We start from the raw sequence: 20,424 nt of genomic DNA, 5'->3' as shown, positions 1-20,424 counted from the left end.
TGTGGGGAATATAACTAATACTGTGCATGTCATATAAATGCACACAATTCTCCTGCCTCTGGTGTAAAAAGAAAAAAAAAACCCAAATATAATAAAACCAATACACTCACATATAATATACCTGTACTGAGGGGGTTATGGAGTCTGTGTATGTATAGGTGACCCAATACCCCAGCTGTTACCTCCGCTATTCCTTTACCCCCCCATTGCAGAGAAAGAACAGGAAATTAGAAAAACAAATTCTCCTCTTGTGCACGCCATATACTATGCAATGTCTTTATTTAGGCAAACATATCAAATCAAAGAATACATATTACAAAGTAGGACTTTCTTTATTTTTTAAAAAAATGCACATTGTAAGGGAGAAGTGACTGGGAATAGGCCGTTCTCCTCAGTGATCAATCAAGCACATGGAAAGTCGATGGCCACATATTTTAGTACTTGATCAAGTGGTACAAAGCTGACATTCTAAGATATTTTTCTGCAGTAAATAAATTATTTTTCCTTAGCAATCTTGGACATTATGATTGCATGCTGGATTTCAACAATCATCAAATATTGACTGCCTAGCATTAGGCCGGTGTCCCCATTAGATTTTCCCTTGCTTCTTGATCTGGGGACAACTCTAAAATGTTCCTTGCCTCATAGTGCTCCTGCATTGTCACTGAAATATTCTATTGTAATTCATATTATGCAGGCACGGTTTTGTGCTGTTGCCAATGACATGCAGTGTATATAGATAGGAAGTGGCTGCACAAGGCTGTGGCAGATGTAGGGTTCCATGCCATGGAAGGTTCACCTGCTCAACATCTCTAAAATCCGCCCCTACCTGTCCCCAGAGACCACCAAACTTCTTGTACACGCTCTTATTATCTCTCGTCTAGACTACTGTAACCTCCTCCTCTCTGGTATTCTACTAACCCAACTCTCTCCTCTACAATCTATCATCAATGCTGCAGCCAGACTCATCCATCCTTCCCTCCGCTCCTCTTCTGCTGCATCTCTTTGTAGTTCTCTTTATTGGCTTCCATTTCACCTTAGAATCAAATTCAAGCTTTGCCTTCAAATCCCTCCTCAGTTCTTGTCCCACTTACCTTTATAACGTGATAGAAAAATACCCCCTAGCTGGTCTCATCTCCACCAGTGACTTACTAATGACTTCTTCACTCATCACACGCATGGCTCCAAGACTTTTCTAGGAGCTGCCCCAATTCTCTGGAATGGTCTTTCTCATCCTATTCAGCTTGCTCCTATTTTCTGCTCATTTAACTCACTCAAAAGCCATTTTTTCAAACTTACCTACCCTTCTTCTTCTGTCTTTTAAAGCTTTCACTACTTCCCACCACTACATATCTTCCCTCCTATTGTGTGATACTTCCCCCACCTCTTGGATTGTAAGCTCTTCGGGACAGGGTCCTCTCCTCCTGTGTCACATTCTGTCATTTGCAACCCCCATTTAATGTACAGTGCTGTGTAATATGTTGGTGCTATATAAATCCTGTTTATTAATTATAATAATTCCTTTAATAGAATAGGGAGAAGAGTCTGACAGAGGTTCTAAAATGGGGGTTGCACAACACCTTGCAGGACCCCCTTGCTGCTGTCCCATAAATCCTTGAGGAGGGGGTCTTCATGATGCCTTTTTTGCTGGAGCCGGTGCCACCCTGCAGGGGTGAGTGTTTGGTACTGGGGCTGATGGCACTATGCTGGAGATGTACAGAACTGATGAGGCAGCGTTACAGCCATCCAGACCAATTCTACAGAGAGAAGAGCTTACAGAACAATGTTTAAAATACACTTGGAGCCATGGCCTTGTTGTGCCCCTTCGACTGACATGTGTTGTACACAAGCTTAGTAGCCAAAGGGTTAAACCACCCACTGCAGATGACAAGGCCTAATTTACAAACCTTTACAACAAAGAAAATAATAAAGGTTTTCCTGCTACAACAGGCTATTTTTAAGTGATTTTCCTTATGTGTTATATTTGTAAACTGAGCTTTTTCCAGAACCAAATATATACAATTAAATTTTATATAAAAAGGAAATTGGGTACAGTGGGATACAAACGGGTTTGTGACCTCTCTGCCATGGCATATTGCTGTCCGCTATCTAAGCATGCATAATGGCTTGCAATACTTGTGTTATTAGAGTTGCTTATGGTACCAGGGTGAGCACAAGAAACAATATAAAAGCATATCTATATATAATATATTGCAGATATCAGTCTCTAGATGTGTTGGCTACATTAGTTACCTTTTTGTTCTCTATTTTCACTTAAGGTTCCTGCCAGTAACACTTTTTGTAACAACTTTCACTTACTGTAAAGTATAGAGGACCAATGTTGTCACTCTCAGCTGCTCCACTCATTTGAACTACAAACAAACCTCTCCACCTTTTATTTCAAACATTTTTTGTAGTTTACAGAAGATATCTGGGAAAGCTGATTACATTGCTTGGGATATCATATTAGTGACTACAAGTTATGAGGATGCTAAAGTTCTGGTTGAGTAACTTGGAAAATGTTCTCAGCATGAAAAAGAAAAGTAATGCAGCCAGTTGTCCAAAAAACACCTAAACATGTAAAGGAAAGGCTGCTTAGATCTCATCTACAACAGTTTCATAAGGTAATCAAAGTCCTTTGCAACTCCCCACTGGGAGCACAGGGAATGTCAACTCGAAGCCTTAAAAACAAATGAAAGCAAAGACAGCACACAGAGGAAGTACATTAAAAATGTTCTTTTATTTAAACAAATAAAATTGCATTCATATAGCACAGATTCAGGTTAATACCTGTATAGGCTCTGGAAAAGCATGCAATGGTTGTGACCAGCAACTCTGGTAGAACATGTTTCACAGTCCCTACAACTAAGCAGAGGAGACCTGGAAGATGGAAGAACATCCGGGTTTTATTCACTGGAACTTGTACACCATTCAATATCTTGGCGCTGGCCACATCTGAGTCTGGCAAGACTGGGCCCATCATTTTTGGTTGACGATTGCCTAAGAAATCCATGATACAGTTAACTAGGAGGTCTGTCATTTTATACCCAGTTACCAACCCCTATCCCAATCACCATCCCCCAATTCCCTTTTTTACCAATAGCCAGACACAACACCATATTTGGGAAATGGCCTCTTGGGTCTCTTTATTGTCAAAATCTCCCCCTAATTTGTTTATTATGAAAGACATCTCAAAATTATGCACAATGAACAACATAATGATAATACTGTATCAACATATTATTAACAAGCTAATAACATAATCACATTACCATTATAATAACCACTTAATATCACTAATCAACAAATAACAGTATACAACAACCTAACATCATGGCAGGTCCTAGAGGGCAACCCTTACCAAACCATGTTGCCTTCGGGGGGGGTTGTCCGTACCACCTGTATATTATTGCTCATCGACGCAAAATACTCCACCAGCTCAGGAACGAGCACCCTACATGCAGCCCCCCTTTTCAACCACTTAAAACTTTGCCCAAAATAAATACCACACCTGAGCTGAGTCCCCCACTATTTCTCCACAATCCCACTGCTGCCCTGAGAACCTCAAATGCCCCTTTATAAGAAAGAACCCCCCTTTCCTCTCCCACAACTCCCTCCATCACTACAATTTTAAAGGGCAGGCGGTAGGTAGGAAAATTTCCCCCTATTGTTATCTAAACTGACCCCCTTTTATCACCTTTTTCTGCCCCTCCGCTAACACTTCAAACTTTTCAATCCACACTTTTCTCCCTAACTGATTGACTTTCTCTACCCCTTTCTCTACCCCTAACCCTTTCTAATTCTGACTCCCTCTAGCACCTGGTCATGTGGCCCCTTCGCCTACTCATTTCCCCTCACCAGGTCCAGTCCTAATGTTTTGTGGGGTACTAAGTGACATATACGGGTATGGTCGGACAGGAGGTGGGAAGAGGCATTTTCGGGCAACTCCTAGTGGATCCGCTTTTCCTGTCTCTAAACTAGTTCTAATTGATCCAGGGTTTCAACATTTTACAACAGGCAGCACTGAACCTCTAAATACCACCCCTCCATTCATTCTGGGCAGCCATGGGTGAGATGCTATATGTGGCACTTCATTTGTGGGCACAGTACATGGGTGTGAGGAAGCAATAAATGCATCACAACCACACTTGTCTGGCCTTTCAGATAACCAAATATCAAAGAACTATCACTTATAAACTATACTATCCATAAATCAGCAGAAAAATAAACTTTACCTAAAAATGTTTCTTAAATACATCATCACCCCTGGTAGAATTTTGTCTCATTCTCTAAAATTAATTTTGTCTAGTATTATAGAAACTTTATCTGCACAAACGTCCTGCTGTAAATTTGCTGTATCTTGAAAATGATTTTGCTGGAGTACTCAAAAGATAATGCCATGGATAGAGCCAAACATAAAGACCACAGGGCCCAGCACAAAATCTGAACAGGGACCACTTTATATCCCATACAAAAATCCTGAACATTTATATTAAAATGAGGTTGGCTGCCTTTTTCCAACTCAAATAAAAAGGGAATATTAATGCAAAGTAATATAAAAGTCCCTACAAAACATAAACCTCTAAACAAGGAACATTTTAATGCAGACTACCATAACTAACTAGAAAGACAGAGGACTAAAAACAGGCTGCAAATAAATCTTGATATACCTCAGATTGCCTGGACATTTGTGTTGGACTCTGACCTCACCTTTATTCTTGCACACTTGTGGAAAGTCCACCGCAGAAAGGGATGAGTTCCATTTCCCTGCACATTATATGCAAGCATTAGAAGCTGGAGCAAGTATATTAAGCCTACATCATTTCCTGTCTAATGGGCTTCAAATATCATCCAGCCCACTCCTCCTCATTACTGCTGTTCCGGACCCTTCCTTTTCAGCTATTTGCTTTTGACCAGTCTGTCATTTTGTGTTTGCTTCATGCTTGAGTGTTTCCTAGGGTGGTCTGCATGCACATGCAGTCCATCCAGGAATATCGATGTGGTGATACTGTGTTTGAGAGGAACTGCTGTTAGCTGAGAAATGCTTTCAGAGTTTGCTGTTGGACACTAACTTTTGATAGCCATAGACAGATATACCTCTATGTTGTCAGCATGCCTTCTGCCTCTGACTGGTCACAAAGACTGGCATAGAGTTTGGACTTCCCCTCCTGGCTCTCAAACATGGATCTTTCTTGGCCCCTTCATTTATGTTGCTGGGGCTGAAAAGAGGAATTACATAGTATAGGGTAAAGGAAACATAAAAGATACCAAGGGGTACTACACTTACATCAGGCATTTTAATTCCTGCCTGCCTGACGGAGGTACTTTATGGGTAACGTATTGAAAATTCTTGTCAGCTTCAGTTTTACAGATACTGACATAAGCCAGTAATTTGTTTAAAGTAATATATTTTATATGAATATATAATATAATTTGTAAAGTAACAGAAATGTGTTTAATTAACAAGTACTAAGCTGGAGAGTTTGTTCTTAGAACAAAAAATCAGGTAAGCTTTAATCCCCCCTCCCCAGCACTACACGTGCTCACTATTGTGAAGTAAGGACAATACAATGAACTTTCTAGTATTGGAAAGAATGAAACGTCCTCCATGTGACAGCACTGGGCCAATCATCAGAGCTTTTTCAGGAATGAATCCATTATTATGTTACAATTTGGGTTAATCGTAACTTACACTTAGGGCCATAAATATTTGGACAGAGACAACTTTTTTTTCTAATTTTGGTTCTGTACATTACCACAATTAAATATATTTTAAATAAAACATCTCAGATGCAGTTGAACTGCAGACTTTCAGCTTTATTTCAGTGGGTTGAACAAAAATATTGCATAAAAATGTGAGGAACTAAAGCCTTTTTTTACACAATCACTTCTTTTCAGGGGCTCAAAGTAATTGGACAAAATAAAAAGCTGAAAATAAAATGTTCATTTCTAATACTTGGTTGAAAACCCTTTGCTGGCAATGATTGCCCAATATAGAAGTAGAGTGGATGTCGGGGGCTGAAAATCACCTAATATTTTTGGCTGGATTGATTGTTATCACAAAGACATTAAATACCCCTGGAGATGTTTCCAGGGGGACAGAGTTTCTCAAAGATTTTTTTTTTTTACAGTGCCAGTGTCACCATATCAAACTTGCACTTCAGGGTATTTCTGTTAACTTTGACCTCTGTAATCAAGGACATTTACCAGTTGTCCTTTTCTTGCTGTGGGTCTCCATCCGTAATGATGATGGCAGTTTCTAACAAGATACTGTGTGATTTTCTTCACTCAACGCAACTATTTCCTTTTTGTGATAATCAATGTGAGAACTGCAGTCACATAGTGTCCTGTATGACTCTGTTCATCATTGCAGAAAATTTTCTTAAAAAACTATTTCCTAAGGAGTCTCTTTTTGATCTAATATTGACAATAGTCTCACTCTTACCTTGCAACACTTCAGCAACTGGCCCGATGTAGGTTGGTTAGTCCTGGCAGTGACAAACTAAAGCTAAAGATCCCTCCATTGAAAGTAATGAAGGACATGTGGTGCAGTGGCACTGAGGGCATTTGATACTAAAACCCATTAGACTGCACTTGTCTGTCAATGGAGAAATCCTCAGGTGTGAGATGCAAACATGGGGTTCCACTGAAACCCATAGCTACAGGCCAGTTGAATGGAATCCAGGACAACTGAAAGGTATGGAAACATTTACCCAGAACTCAGCACTGCTAGGGAGCAAATAGAACTAATTAAAACCTTGCCCTAATATCTTATAAGAGGAAGAAAATACAGGCAGGTTACAATGACAATAGGAATCTAAAACCCACCTGTGCAGAGCTGTGTCACTTCTTCCTTAGTTCTACCAAATGTACTAGTAGAAATACCTTACTGTTGGCCTGAAATATCATCTGCCAGTTTAAATCCAGGTCACTGCACATATGCTTCACACAGTATATTCTACATAATAAACTGAAATGAGTAAAAGCACATTTGAATGGCAGAAGAGACTTGGCTTATCTCTTATGCCACAAAATCCCCACCTATCCAGCAGTTTTTTAAGGAGCCTAAAGTGACTTACCACTGAATGATAAAGCTGACAAACTAAGAAATACTAATACATAGTAAAAAAGTTTGTTGATTAAACCCAAAGATATTATTATTATTATTAATATTAATAATAATAATTATAATAATAAAAAACAGGATTTATATAGCACCACCATATTACACAGCACTGTACAATAAATAGGGGTTGCAAATGACAGACGGTCACACAGGAGAGGACCCTGTCCCAAAGAGCTTACAATCTAGGAATTGGGATATATACATTTGTAAATGTACCTTCTCTAGGAGTATCACTGATGGAAACAAATTTCACTAGAGGGCAAAAAAATTTCCATTCAAAAATTATTTGACATGTTTCACAAGGCAGCTTCCTCAGCAAATAGAGGGTCCAATTATTGATGGATATGTCAATATCATAAAAAGAAAACATACATACAGAAAAAAATGTATAATTAATACTTACTCATAACTCACTTCCATACAGAGAAGGAGGAAGAGGAAAAGAAGTGATAAAGAGGAAAAAAAAAAGTGATACTCCTGGAGGTACATTTATAAATGTATATATGTTAGGGTTTAATCAACTAACTTTTGTACTATGTATGTGCACAATCTGTTCTGATTGATGCAATTTTATTTTATTGGACTAAATAAAGATTTGTATAAATTTTAACCAAATCACTAATTGTTGCCTTATGATAGCCCCCCTTCAGTTGAACTCTCTTGTTTGTATTTTCTTATATATTATATACCCAGCGGTGTCTCTCAACCAGTGTTCCTCCAGAGACTGCTAAGGGTTCCTTGAGTAATGCAAGTAGTGCAATTTGTATTTTAGGCCAGTTTGAAAAATGATCTTTATTGCTATCTGTAGGGGTGGCACCCTTCCCAATGGCCAGCAACATAGAGGTATTCTGACCACCACAAATAAAGTACAGTGAGCTGTTGATATAGTAACTATAGCAGGGGTTCCCCCATGTCAAAAAGTTCAAGGAACACTGCCCTACAGCATCTGACATTAAACATTTGGAGCATATGGTGACAAAACAAGAGGATGCCATGCACATATCAAAGTAATATTTGACAAATTACTGTTTGTTCCTTTCAAAGAACCAAAGATTGGCTGTGTGACAGTATTATACTAATAAAGTTTTTTTTCCAATTTCCAAAACTTCCAATTTCATTGTGATGGTTGTGCTTAAAAAAAATTATCTAAAGAGATTATTTAAAGTAGGTTTATAGTAGGATCAGTCATATGCTGTCTTACCAAACCATACGAGAAAATCCACCCTTTATACCAGCTGTCGCCAACCGGTGGTCTTCAAAATTTTGGGGGTCTGCAGCTCTGGTCGGTGTCAGAATGACCCCGCTGGGGGGACACACTGGCCAGAGCCATGGACCATGTCTCCTGTATAGTTCCCAGGCTCAGGGAGGGGGGCAGACTGTGTCCCATCGCAGGCTCAGATCAGTGATGAGAGTGAGCGGTGTTATTATTCATGACGTCACTATCTGGGAAGTTTCTCCCAGATCCCTACGCATGCGTGGTCAGGAGCCAGTAGTTTTAGTGGTCTGCGGGACCGAAAAGGTTGGTGGCCACTGCTTTACACCAATGAAACCTCTATGGATCCTGCTTGATTAAAAACCCATTTTCTGAGGCCCAACACTAAATAATGTTCCTTAGGACATATAGGCCCAACAGAAAGAGTAACAACATATCAATTTTACAATAAAATCATCACAAATGACCCTAAATACTCCAATAAAGGGAAAACACCCAAACAAGTATTATATTTCATGGGCTAATGTTTGACCTATATAAATCACTAAACCAGGTGCATAACCATCAACCTAGGAGACATGGACAGGGTACATAGGTGACAGGTTGGGAAAGGTATGATATTTATTGAAGTGTATAGAAGATATGGGTAAAAGGATGAGTGGAGGATATGAGGAACAAGTATTGCGTGGGGAACAATTGTGCATGCCCACAAGTGGAGGGGCGTTTTAAGCCATTGAAAACAGATCAGCAGGGACGAAGGAAGAAACTAGGACAGTGCGGGATTAGCTCAAAGACAGCTTTTCTTTATTTTAACTTTAGTTCTGCTTTAACAAAATTTACCTTTTTTTAGTGAAATGCCATCCTTTTTTTTTTTACAATCAAATAAATTTTTTGTTTTTGTGGGGAAGTCCGGATAACTTTTCTCCAAGTTTAGATCTGTGTTTGACCCAAGCATATCTAAATTTACTTCCTGTTGGTTGACACATCAATGACTTGCTAGAAAGACTACTGCAAGCATCAGTCAACACTTATTTATACCAATTAACTGCAAGAATTTACTTACTGAGCTGATCAGCAGGCAACTCAGTTATCATTCATTGGATAGAGAAGCCCATTTCTCTCTTACTTTTCGAGTGATGACAAAGAGTCATCTATTGTACTTTTTATTTACTGTATTTTCTTTATTGACCATTGTAGTGTACTAAAAAAACAAATACAATTTTAGGAAATGTGCATGATTTTAAAACAATACCAGATAATCCCATTCCAGAGCAGTATATGGTAACCAACCCATTTCTACAATCCACTGTGCCAGTTTCCACCTGATTACATCTAAAATGTAGTTGATGGATGTGAGGGTTTCATACACAATTTAAATAGTATACAAAATTGTGAATAAGAATGGACATTACAAAGCATTAGGAACCACTCTTCAAAATATTTCACAGCTGCCTAAATACAGAGAATTCTTATCTTGAAAGAAACTTGTGGAGAATTGTAAAATGCAGCAAAATTGTCCATTTGTTGGCCAAGTGCTTTTTCTTGCAGTTATCTGAACCATTCTGCTGGTCACATGGTGACACTGAAAATCTAGACAGATCAGAGTCAGACACCAAACATTTACTTTACAGTTTCTCATATTTATTATGAAACTATGTTATGCTTAAATATACATTAAAACTAGTAAAAAAAAGTACTCAAAAAAAGAATGTACAACATTACAAGCAACAATGATATAAAACAAATGAAAGAAAGCTGCACATAAATGTATCAAGGACAAGTGCGTGGATGAACATGGTTTTACACACTTATCTAGAATTGCAATACTTGAAGAGCACCAAAACTGTAAGATCTTTAGTAATAGGAGAATGTTCTTTAGAATTATAATGCCTCCAAAAAGCAGCTGGCAACCATCTATAAAACGGAGTTGTGGAATAGTTCTGCTCTCTTCAGCTAGGTTTTCACCAGGGAAACTGAGGAGGGCAACTTTTTTTTTTTGATTGCCTGAGAAGTGGTGTGGAAGTACCAGGGAAACGCTTCAAACTTTACAGCTGAAGATCCAGGATGGAGTGTGCAGGTAAATGTAACACATCAGCATAACAGCCTACTCTCTAATCCAAAGATCTGTATGTCATGAAGGTCTTAAATATATAAAAACAATGTATCACTGGTGATATTTTATGGTGAATAGTAAAATAAAATGCAAGGAAGACATAAAAAACACATACCAGCTTCATGGCATGACTTTGTAGGTCATAAAATGAAGATAAAGAAAAGTCAAAATTTGTTGGGTTTACATCACAAACATAACTGGTTACATGACCCATACATTGGGCCATGTTTGACTGACAGTGCTGTTTTTAAGGAAGAAAAGCTGAGTGGGCCAGCATAAAGAACAGTTGTTTTCTATCCAATATTTTAAGTAAAAAATGTAACATTAACAAAAAAAAAAACTAACAAACAGAATTGTCAGTAAGTGAGTAAGTGAGTAGTATGATTTCCCCTGCAGATTATGACATTCATCATGTCAGGCTTAGTGGGTTTTCTGACTTAACAACCATATGGGCATATATTTGTCATTAACCTTAACACCCTACAATTAGACTTAAGAAAAGATGTCTCCCTACCCTCTATCCTTTTAATGTCTGCAGAGACCAAATAAAAAAACCCTCTCTACAACCAAGGGATTTATTTATTACCCACAATGAATTTCATTACTGTTTTGTAGTAAAAACTGAATGTCACTCTCACAGGAAGATAAAAAAGCCTCCCATGCATATTTGGGAAGAAGGCAGCCCAATAGGAATATATGGGAAAGAATGAAGAGGGAAAGCATTGATACTAGCTGGAAGTACCAAAGTTCAATCACAATTGCCCAGCACCACTGGGGCAAAAGGGGGGACCAAAATTTAAGGTCATTAGTACAGGACAAGCCAGACATAGCATTGCCAAATAAGTCATCAAATTTGTACAGTTTTTGGATAAATCGCCCAGAAAAACTGTCAAAATGACACAGAACATGAAAAAAACATGTAGTTTCACAAACAGAAAATTCTTCCTCACTAAGATAAACACTCTAGAACGAATGTAAAAGTACATATATATGTAAATATATATATAAAAAAAAAGGTAAAAACAAACCTGACAATCTGTAAACATGAAAAGGTATGGCTAGTTTGCTATTCGCACATAATAGGTACATTAGGAAAGTGCTGTCGTTGTGCTTATTTATACAGGCAAAGATGACAAATAGTTCCAAGATTCATCAAAAAAGATTCACTTTCAGATTCCAAATTACTGCAAGAATTGGAAGTTCGAATCTGAAGAGAGGAGTAGAGCGAAGTGGACAATTGTTATGGCCCACCACATCTGGACAGCTTTCTTGGGCTATAAAAATTTAACACCACGCTCCACTTTCAAAATGTTAATGCTAAAAAAAAAAAAAAAAACTGTTCCCTCTATTAGGTAAATTCAAATTCAACCAAACCTATGAAGATGTTATGTGTACTGTAAATGTAATGTACACCAATAAAGGGTAATACTCCCACTTTTGATATTGCTGGCAAAGAGTAACAGTCTGCAATAAATACAATAAATCCCACTAAAAGTATATGTCATTTGTCCATAAAATTAGACAGTGGATTTCTGAATTGTGTTACCGCACACACTTTGTAGTAATACTTATTATAGTCATAAAACTGTTACTAGAACTAGAAGCTCTTGAATGAAAGAGAATGCTACGGGATTGGGGCAACTGGAGTCCAAAAGGTTATTTTTATTGTGCAGTGCAAATAGCAAAAAGGACGTGCACAGTCCAATACCCCATTGCAGCCACATCTTAATTTTCCACAAGCAATTTAGTGAAAAAAGTAAAGACGTGGTCGCTGTGTGTTACTGTTCTCTAACTGAATAAGCTCAAAAGTATTTCAACAGTTATAAAAAGTTGAAAAAGAGTTTTTTTAGGTAAATGTATCTAAACGATACATTTGCACTATAAAAATTGTACAGCTTCTGTATAAAAATAAATACTGCAGATTAGTATAGTATTAAATTATAGTACATCAAAAGATAGGCATGACACATTTTCCCTTTGAAAATAGAAGTAATACAAAGTATGGCTTACTTTGAACAAATGTAACTGTTTAAAGATCAAATTATTGCTTTTTGGCAAGTTGTAAATTCTTTACAAGGTCATAGAATTTACAAGAAGCACATGACAATAGCCTGAGTGCACTTATTTACCATATATAAAGGTCACGTCAATTGCATTTGTAATATTGAAGTTCCACAAAATATTGCCAGTCCTACAAGTAAAAAAACATTGTAGATATTTTTTTCATATAAAAAAATGTTTGCTCAGTTTTAAACATAAATGGCATGTTGCCTCTATGATATGGTAATAAAGATCCAAATCAAATTAAACCTAAAATGTTGATTTCATGTAACATGCTAATGGGCGACTATGTTAGGGTGAAACTTACAAACTCAGTGTTCTCCCCAGCCCGTTTTAGACAGGCGCACCACCCAACACTTTTCAGTTACCACTTGGATGTTTTTGGGTGGTTACTAAAAAGTTGGGTCACCACCTGCCAACAGCTTCTTTCCACCCATCTTAAAAAATAAAAATAAAAATCTGGGGAGAATACTGAAACAGTTTAAAATGTAATGCTTAAAACTTCAAGATTCTACCAAAATCTCCACAATATGGTCTATTTCATTCATCTCTGCTTTGCAGTGACTGTGTGGAGCTGCCTGAGGGGACAAACTGTCCAGCATCTCGCAATGACCTAATTTAGAATTTCCCATCATTCCCGTCAGCACAGTATCAAGATCATAGTATGAAGTGTCAACTTCTGAAAATAAGTCTTCCATGGCGCTTGCATTTCTGTTCTCTAAAGATTCAAAAATATGGTCTAAAGACTTCTGAAAGTGTGCCTTGTTTTCCTGGGGGGTCTCAACTTCCCAGAATCCAGACGAGTTCTGCAAAGCTTTTACGGAAGGCACTGTTGATAGTTCAGAGATCTCCTGGGTCTCTTGGACTTCAAGTTCTTCACTGTAAGCAATGTAACTATCTTCAATAGGTTTTGAGTCATCTTGCTCTCTGGAGGACCGGCAGAGAACATCGGAGGAAACTAGGTGCTCCAAAGGTGCTTGATAGTCTGGTTTATGGTTGTGAAACACTGGCCAACTGCCATCTTGTGTCATTTCCTCTTGTATCTGTCGCACTGTGTTGGCAATGAGCACCGAGCGGCAGAGATTTGGTTCTACCAACATGTGGCAAAGTTGGAGCTTCACTAGAGACATGTCTAAAAGTGACTGACGCTCAAGTGTGTAAGATGGAACAGTTTTCAAGTCAGCAAAAGACCCATCAACTTCTTCGGGGTCAAGACACTTTCTTTTGATTCCTCGAGGATACATTGTAATCTGTAAAGGTGCGAAAAAATAAATTAAAAATACAAAGTCAACACTTAAAAGCAAATACCTAACAACAGACAATAAACAGCAGTGTACATGTAACATAGGTAATAGTTATATTAACAACACGCCCAATGTACGACTAAAATAATTATAGATGCCAAAAAAAAAAAAAATAATAGAACTTGCATGACTCTGTAAAAAATGAAACACATAGGCTGTCAATGTGACACAACCACTTAATTTCTAATATGTCAAATGTATACCTCTTGAGAAGGCAATTACAATGTTTTCTCCGCGTATGTAATGGATCAGTAAAGAAAACTGGCAAAACTTTGGCACAGTCCATTTCTAGGCCAATGACAGCTATAGCCTGCACTGGAGAATGTATGATGCTTTAGAAATTCTTGATCCACTGCACAGTTATGCACTATGGATGATCCTCAAATGAGAAGTTTTTAAATGACAAGGCATCAGGACACACCTGAGTTTAAACTCTGCACTGCACGAAGAAAAAAATGAAAATAAAGCAGTTAGTTTTACACATCGTTAACCTATGTCAGAAAAAATGTTAGGAGTGCAATAACTGAAATACAGAAATGTTTTGTAGTTCACTGCATACAAGTTTTTAAAATCACATACCTGAATAACTGAGCTGACTGCATGTGTTGAATCAAGTAGAAGCGAAAGAACAAAAGCAGTCTCTGAGATCTATCTAAGCCAGGGATGTCAAACTTGCGGCCTCTGATGCACCAGCCAGCGCCTAATGCAGAATGGCAATGGGGTTCAGAATACTGGATCACACTGCATTTCAGCACTCATTGCTGTCTGCATAGAAGAGTGAACTACTTACTGATAACTCCACTAGATCTGTTTTTCCGGATAAAGCTAATGTGGCAAAAGAAAAGTAGAGAGGGAGCATTTATTCAGGTAATAGCTCACAGATAAGGACTCACTGTGGCTGCTGCTCTGAACAGAAAATTCTCCCAGCTCAGGCAGTACAAGCAGGGCTGTGAAGTCCTTAACAACAGCCTTTTTTAAAATTGGAGTGTCTTTAAAAAGAAAGACAAATAATAATGTAAGATATGTACTACACATTTTTATCTTGACATATTTCTTTAATACTAACAGTTTGACATTTTGCAATGTGAAGCCAACTGCATGCTTTTGCCTTAGATGTTTAGAGAGTAAACATGTTTACTTGCCAGTTCCTTCCATTGTGGTTAGCGTGTACTGCAGGCCTGAAGCAGCAGCTCAGAACAGAAGCATGTACTGTTCTCTCCTTTCCATCCTTCCAACAAACCAGCCAAGGAATCAGATTACGACAAAGAGTAGAGCCTACCGTTCTTCCTAGAAAAGCTATACAATAAACTGTCTAATGTTTCACTGTTTATCAAGAAACTGAGCGATACTTAGGGCAATTAAAAATTAAACACAAGTGCACATTCCAGAATATCAAAGTGGGGCAACACTGGCACCACATACTTACACCAATACGATAAAGATTTATCATTCCATTTTTCCTTCCCTGTAACCTATAGGATTTTATTCATTGCTCCTCTGCTGCCTACACACATTCTACTGGCAGCACTTGGCACACCTGAGATTTTATTAAAACCTCAGAAAGTCAGAAAGCATAAGATATACATAAAAACATCAGGCTCCACTACTGGCAGCCTATGACATGTAGGACATGTGATGAAAAATGCTAGCCAGATATGCAGAACACGAAATATATTCTCAATAAACGCAAATGTTGCAAGTTATTATCTACTTTTCTAAGTGAATGCAACAGATTTACATCACATGTCTCTAAACTAGGAGATGACGATATCATACAAGCAGTCTTTGTACCGTTACATGTTTTAACACATTACCTAGTTTTGCACTGCCAAAAACAAAAGGCAAGAGCAGAAAACAACTCCAAAGATCATAGTACACTTTTATTAGCTGCCCCAATTGACCATCCATGCATGCATGTCCACTGTAACTAGTGATCAACAAAGGGGAACGGACAATTTGTCGGAGAAAACCATGATGACTTAAATTGTAATACTCTTTATCAGAATATTAGAATTAAGAAAAATTCCAATATTTTGGTGATTCCGCACACATATCAGCATAATATTCCTGGGCTTCCGATCCTAACCTTTTTTTTAGCTACAGTTTGAGTTTAATGTTTTATAACAGGCCTTGTCTAACCAGAAATTCCAGCCCATAGCTGCTGGTAGACAGGAAGAAGTGTTTGGTCCTCAGCTGATTATACTGACATAGTGGCATGTGGGTTGTTAAAGACCTGAAGTGTAGGTAGTAAGGATTGCATGAAAGTCTATGAAACTGCATGTCCAGCCAAACCTTGTTACATTTTTACTGCTACTCAGGGCTCTGTTAGCTTTTCCTCTGCTATACCAGAGGTGTGGGGTGCTCTCTAAATGCAAAATATATATATATATATATATTCATGCACACACAATGTAGTTACCAAAAGGCTAGGATCACCCATCAGCTTTGTATTGTAAAAGTGTCCCCCATGAATATTTTGCCTTAATACCCGTCTGGTAAAACTGTTGTTTGCTGGACAAGAAACAAGTGAAATTGTTTGATTGATACATGCAGTAAATCCCTCTGGATGTAGAAAGGTGTTGAAGTTCACAAAAAATCCATTCATAAGTTAACCATGTTGCAATGAATTATTAATGGCTTTAGACAAAAGGGGCCCTTGCTGGATACTGTAACAAACCCAAATTTTTAAAAATGCCTAGATGTAAGGTTCTCCTGAAAGGGAGAAATATTCACCTGGATACACCAGACCCTCATTATATAAATAGCTATTCATGACATGAAATTTTAAGAAGGCAACAACATGAAGTGTGGTGTGGTGTGGTGTGTTGAATATCACATCTCTCTTATGGAAAGTATGCTTTGATAAAAGCCACATCAGCAAGATTACAAGCAGAATGTTTGTTTTGTTTTATAATTTGCAGCATCAAAACAGAGAGGTGTAAACCTTGCCTAAGGCCGGCCATGGATTGGGAAGTACCCGACAAAGAGAAAGTAGCAATGAAACATCTGTGTCTCTGGCACTGCCATGATCTTCCTTGAGGGTCTCCCCAATTCACTTCATGTGGATATGGACGAAAGATTTACTCCCATGCCTTACAGAATTGATTAGCTTTCAGTCCCATACAATCTCCAAAACCTTGAAAAGTTAATGTTTTTGGATTCCCAGATGTGCTTTAGTGATTCCCTTCATGTCCCAAAAAATACCGGTTGGTTAACTGGGATCCATCCAGAAACTGGTCTAGACACGAGACTGAGCCACCAAGGGAAAGGTTAGCAAATTGTTCTCCCTATAGCACTGTACAAGACATATATTGGTTCTATAAAAACAGTTAAAAGAAAAGTAAATCAGTTACACTGCATTGCCTCAAACTTCTTGGCACTTTAGGTCATGCCCCCCGGCCCCCTTCATATTTACCTTTTGTTTACTCGTCAGGAACCCATATTAAAACCTTAAGAGGCCAATAGGGAAAAAATACACTTTAAAAAACAGTGGAAAGAATTCCTCATTGCAGATAACTAAGAGGAGCTTTGTCATGCTAGTAACTCTGCTAAGTGGCATTGACCACAATATTATAATGCCAATCAGCCAAAGCTCCAGGAACCTCTAGCAAACTTTGTCGGGACCCTGGTTGAGAATAACTGATATCTATTGTTCGGGTGCCACATCTGATTCATTATCCAAGATGAAGTATAATGTGCAAGCACAATGGGCACCTAAGACATTTTATGTCCACCACATTGCTTCCATACACTACAACAATCTCCCCAGAATGTATTTTTTAAGGTGGGTGGGAAATGAGCAGCACGGTTGACTCAGTGGCTCTCTTACCTTTGCCGCGCTGGGTCTCAGGTTTGAAGCTTAGCAAAGAGTTTGTTCTCCTTGTGTTTGCAAGGGTTGTCCTCCCACATTCCAAAAGCATGCAGTTAGGTTAATTGGCTTCCTCCCGATATTGACCTTAGACTGTGGTAATGACATACGACTACGGTAAAGAAATTAATCCCCTTTGTAAAGCTCTGTGTAACCTGTTGGTGCTATATAAATACAAATAAATAAACTGTGGGCGGGTCAGCACATAACAAATTTAGTGTTCCCAGTTGTCATCACCATAGGAATCCATTAATCCCTATCATTCTGTCAGCTTTCTACCACCCCCTAAACTTTATTGCAACTTTCTAATGTCCACCTTTATATTATGTCCCATTTTTCATAATCACACAAAAACACTGAGAAATGCCAGGCAGAGCAAGTGGCTTCAGGGTGCTGAGGAGAACAGTGCACTGATTGTATTCACTCATCAATCCGATTGCTTTTAGAATCTGCCTTGTTCCATTTAGAGTTTAGTTTGAGCTCTAATGAAAAACTTGCCGGGGAAGATAAAAAAAAAAAAAAAAAAAAAAAAAAAAAACCTTTATGCCTCATGAAAAACTATTGGCACCAAAGGAAGAAAGGAGAAATTGTGGACACTTCCTGGTGACTAGTAATTTATCCTTGCATTTATCTAACTTCCTTAAACTGTACCTAAACTCAGAATTTTCTCTTTACATAAAAGGGTAGACAGCCCTTTTACGTAGGATAAAAAAAGTTTGTGTTTTGTTTTTTGTAAGTGCAACGCCCTTTTTTTGACCGCCTAGGCAATAAAGAATGAATGAGAACGCAGAGCCTCCTGGGATACCTACGTCACGCATCCCCGGAGGCTCTGAAGGAGCCCTTTTGCCAAAAGAGAAAGAAATTACAGATTGCACGCATGTGCAGTGAGATTGGCAATTTTTCCCCCATCTACACCACCCAAACTTGCACCTGCGTCGGGTGACGTAGGATAAAGAACCAGAAAGAAGATAGCGGCGCCTGGCGAGCCGGCCCGAAGACGGATCCGGGACGACGCAGGACCCGATGGAAGAAATCTCCAAACGGATCAGATCGACTGCTCTGCGGGGAAGTGGGTTTTTTCTTTTTGCTTAGGGTTTACTTCCTCTTTAATGTTTGCAAATCTGGTTTATCATCTCCCCAGAATTTTTTTTAAAGCTGGGAGGGAACAAGCTATAGGCCACCCCTGTACTAAGAACCACCCCAAAATATCCGGGTGTCTAAAAAATTTACTATACAATATATAAAGTGTTTTGGCCATAAGCCACTTTATAAGTAATGGCATAAATAAGGAACAAAGCTGGGAACTATTCGCCTGTCATGTGCAACCTCTATTTTTGTACAGCGCTGCATAATATGTTGGCGCTATATAAATCCTGTTTCTTAATAATAACTACAGCTGGTCCTATTGTGAAAAGCCAGCCCTAAAAGCTAGTAAAAAATTATATCTGGTCAATGTTGTTTAATTTAAAATACCACGAACTTTATTTATAAAAAAAAAAAAAACCATTAATACTTTATTGACACATTTGTCTTTTCCCTCCAAGCTGAGAGACCCCCTCCCCCCATATACAATGAGTGCGCACATTATAAATGGAACATCCGGGCCTCCGGCGGTGACGTCACCACATAGCTGCCCGATGACTAGAGCGAGGGGAGGCGCCATTTTGGATTCGTCCATTGTGACTTCCTCCGCCGCGTACATTTAGTTTAATTAGACGATACAAACGTAAACGACTTGAAACAACTTCTATTCCAATTTAAAGTAATAGCGTTTTATGAAATGTGACTGGACCGAATTGTCCGGTCATTCTCATATTTACGTGAGGCCTTGCCTACCGACACACTCACCGTGCGGTGTCAGCCGGGGTCGCAGGATGACGTCATACACTCGAAGAAGGAGTCTCGGTGGGCGCGCGACGCCGGTATCTCGGTTTTCGCTACGTAACCTGGAACCCAGCGACTTCTCTGCTCCCGCTCTCGGCTACGGGAATGGAAGACGCTCCGCCTACATTGGACAATGTGTTGCTTAGGAGCCCTGCAGCCCGCCCCTCTCTGTGATTGGCTGGTAGGGACAGACACTGGTTTCAAATCTCGGCAGGGAAGCCGCGCGAGCTTCTGTCTGAATGATGAGTGAAACTGTTGCCCATAGCAAGCTGTGGGTTCATAGGTTCCCAGTCCATGTCTTTCACTCATTCTCATAGTATTTATTGTTAAAACTAAATATTCTGACTATTTCAATAAAACATAAATATGTGAATCATTCAGTAAAATCTCCCTCACTTCCTGTTATTTTCACACAACGTGAGAAAATTGCTGCAAAGAGTTGGTGACAACTCCGAATGTTGTCTCTCTCAGTGGTCACCAAGGTCCAAAACACAAAGTAAATCTGTTTTACCATTCACAGCAAATATTAAAAACTTGACAGGTACTAAACACCCCCCATTGTGTCCCTATAGCATTCAGCGTGTGGCCCTCAGGAGCTTTCACTATATTCTGATGTGGGGTCTGCAATAAAGTTATACCCCCAGCAAATCTAACAGGGCTTTCCTTTGCCCCGTCCTGCAACTGCACATCTCCTCTCCAACACGCCATGTTTTTATTCATATTAATAATATTAATAATAACAAACAGGATTTTTAAAGCGCCAACATATTATGCAGCGCTGTACATTACAAAAGGCTTTCAAATGACAGATAAATACAGAAAGTGACACAGGAGGAGGCGAGGACCCTGCCCTGA

At 38.8% G+C, this 20,424-nt stretch overlaps 1 protein-coding gene and 1 long non-coding RNA gene across 7 annotated transcripts; both read right to left on the bottom strand.

Annotated features, from left to right (window-relative positions):
* Positions 1–2,721: 2,721 nt before the first annotated feature.
* Positions 2,722–5,572, bottom strand: LOC140342340 (uncharacterized). The gene is made up of 2 exons (XR_011923040.1): positions 5,098–5,572; positions 2,722–3,000 (listed from the first exon to the last, which is right to left on the bottom strand). It is a non-coding gene; the product is annotated as an uncharacterized lncRNA (long non-coding RNA).
* A 4,386-nt stretch (positions 5,573–9,958) lies between these two features.
* On the bottom strand, positions 9,959–19,699 carry CDCA4 (cell division cycle associated 4). Of its 6 annotated transcripts, XM_072429052.1 has the most exons (4): positions 19,534–19,699; positions 14,397–14,517; positions 14,021–14,256; positions 9,959–13,763 (listed from the first exon to the last, which is right to left on the bottom strand). In XM_072429052.1, the coding sequence occupies exon 4, from the start codon at positions 13,755–13,757 to the stop codon at positions 13,017–13,019; it is 741 nt and encodes a 246-aa protein (XP_072285153.1). In that variant the 5' UTR covers positions 13,758–13,763; positions 14,021–14,256; positions 14,397–14,517; positions 19,534–19,699; the 3' UTR covers positions 9,959–13,016. The 6 variants fall into 6 exon arrangements, with proteins under 6 accessions (XP_072285153.1, XP_072285151.1, XP_072285154.1 ...); XM_072429050.1 differs by having other exon boundaries at positions 14,021–17,797; XM_072429053.1 differs by lacking the exon at positions 14,397–14,517.
* Between the last annotated feature and the right edge of the window lie 725 nt (positions 19,700–20,424).

Source organism: Pyxicephalus adspersus, chromosome 12 (genome assembly GCF_032062135.1).
Source record: "Pyxicephalus adspersus chromosome 12, UCB_Pads_2.0, whole genome shotgun sequence".
In the NCBI taxonomy this organism is placed as follows: domain Eukaryota; kingdom Metazoa; phylum Chordata; class Amphibia; order Anura; family Pyxicephalidae; genus Pyxicephalus; species Pyxicephalus adspersus.
The sequence above is the reverse complement of the archived record's forward strand: the minus strand, read 5'-3'. Positions and strand labels throughout refer to the sequence as shown.

Excerpts from the sequence above, each read along its gene's own strand:
- CDCA4 (XM_072429050.1), bottom strand. The coding sequence starts at position 13,757 with ATGTATCCTCGAGGAATCAAAAGAAAGTGTCTTGACCCCGAAGAAGTT.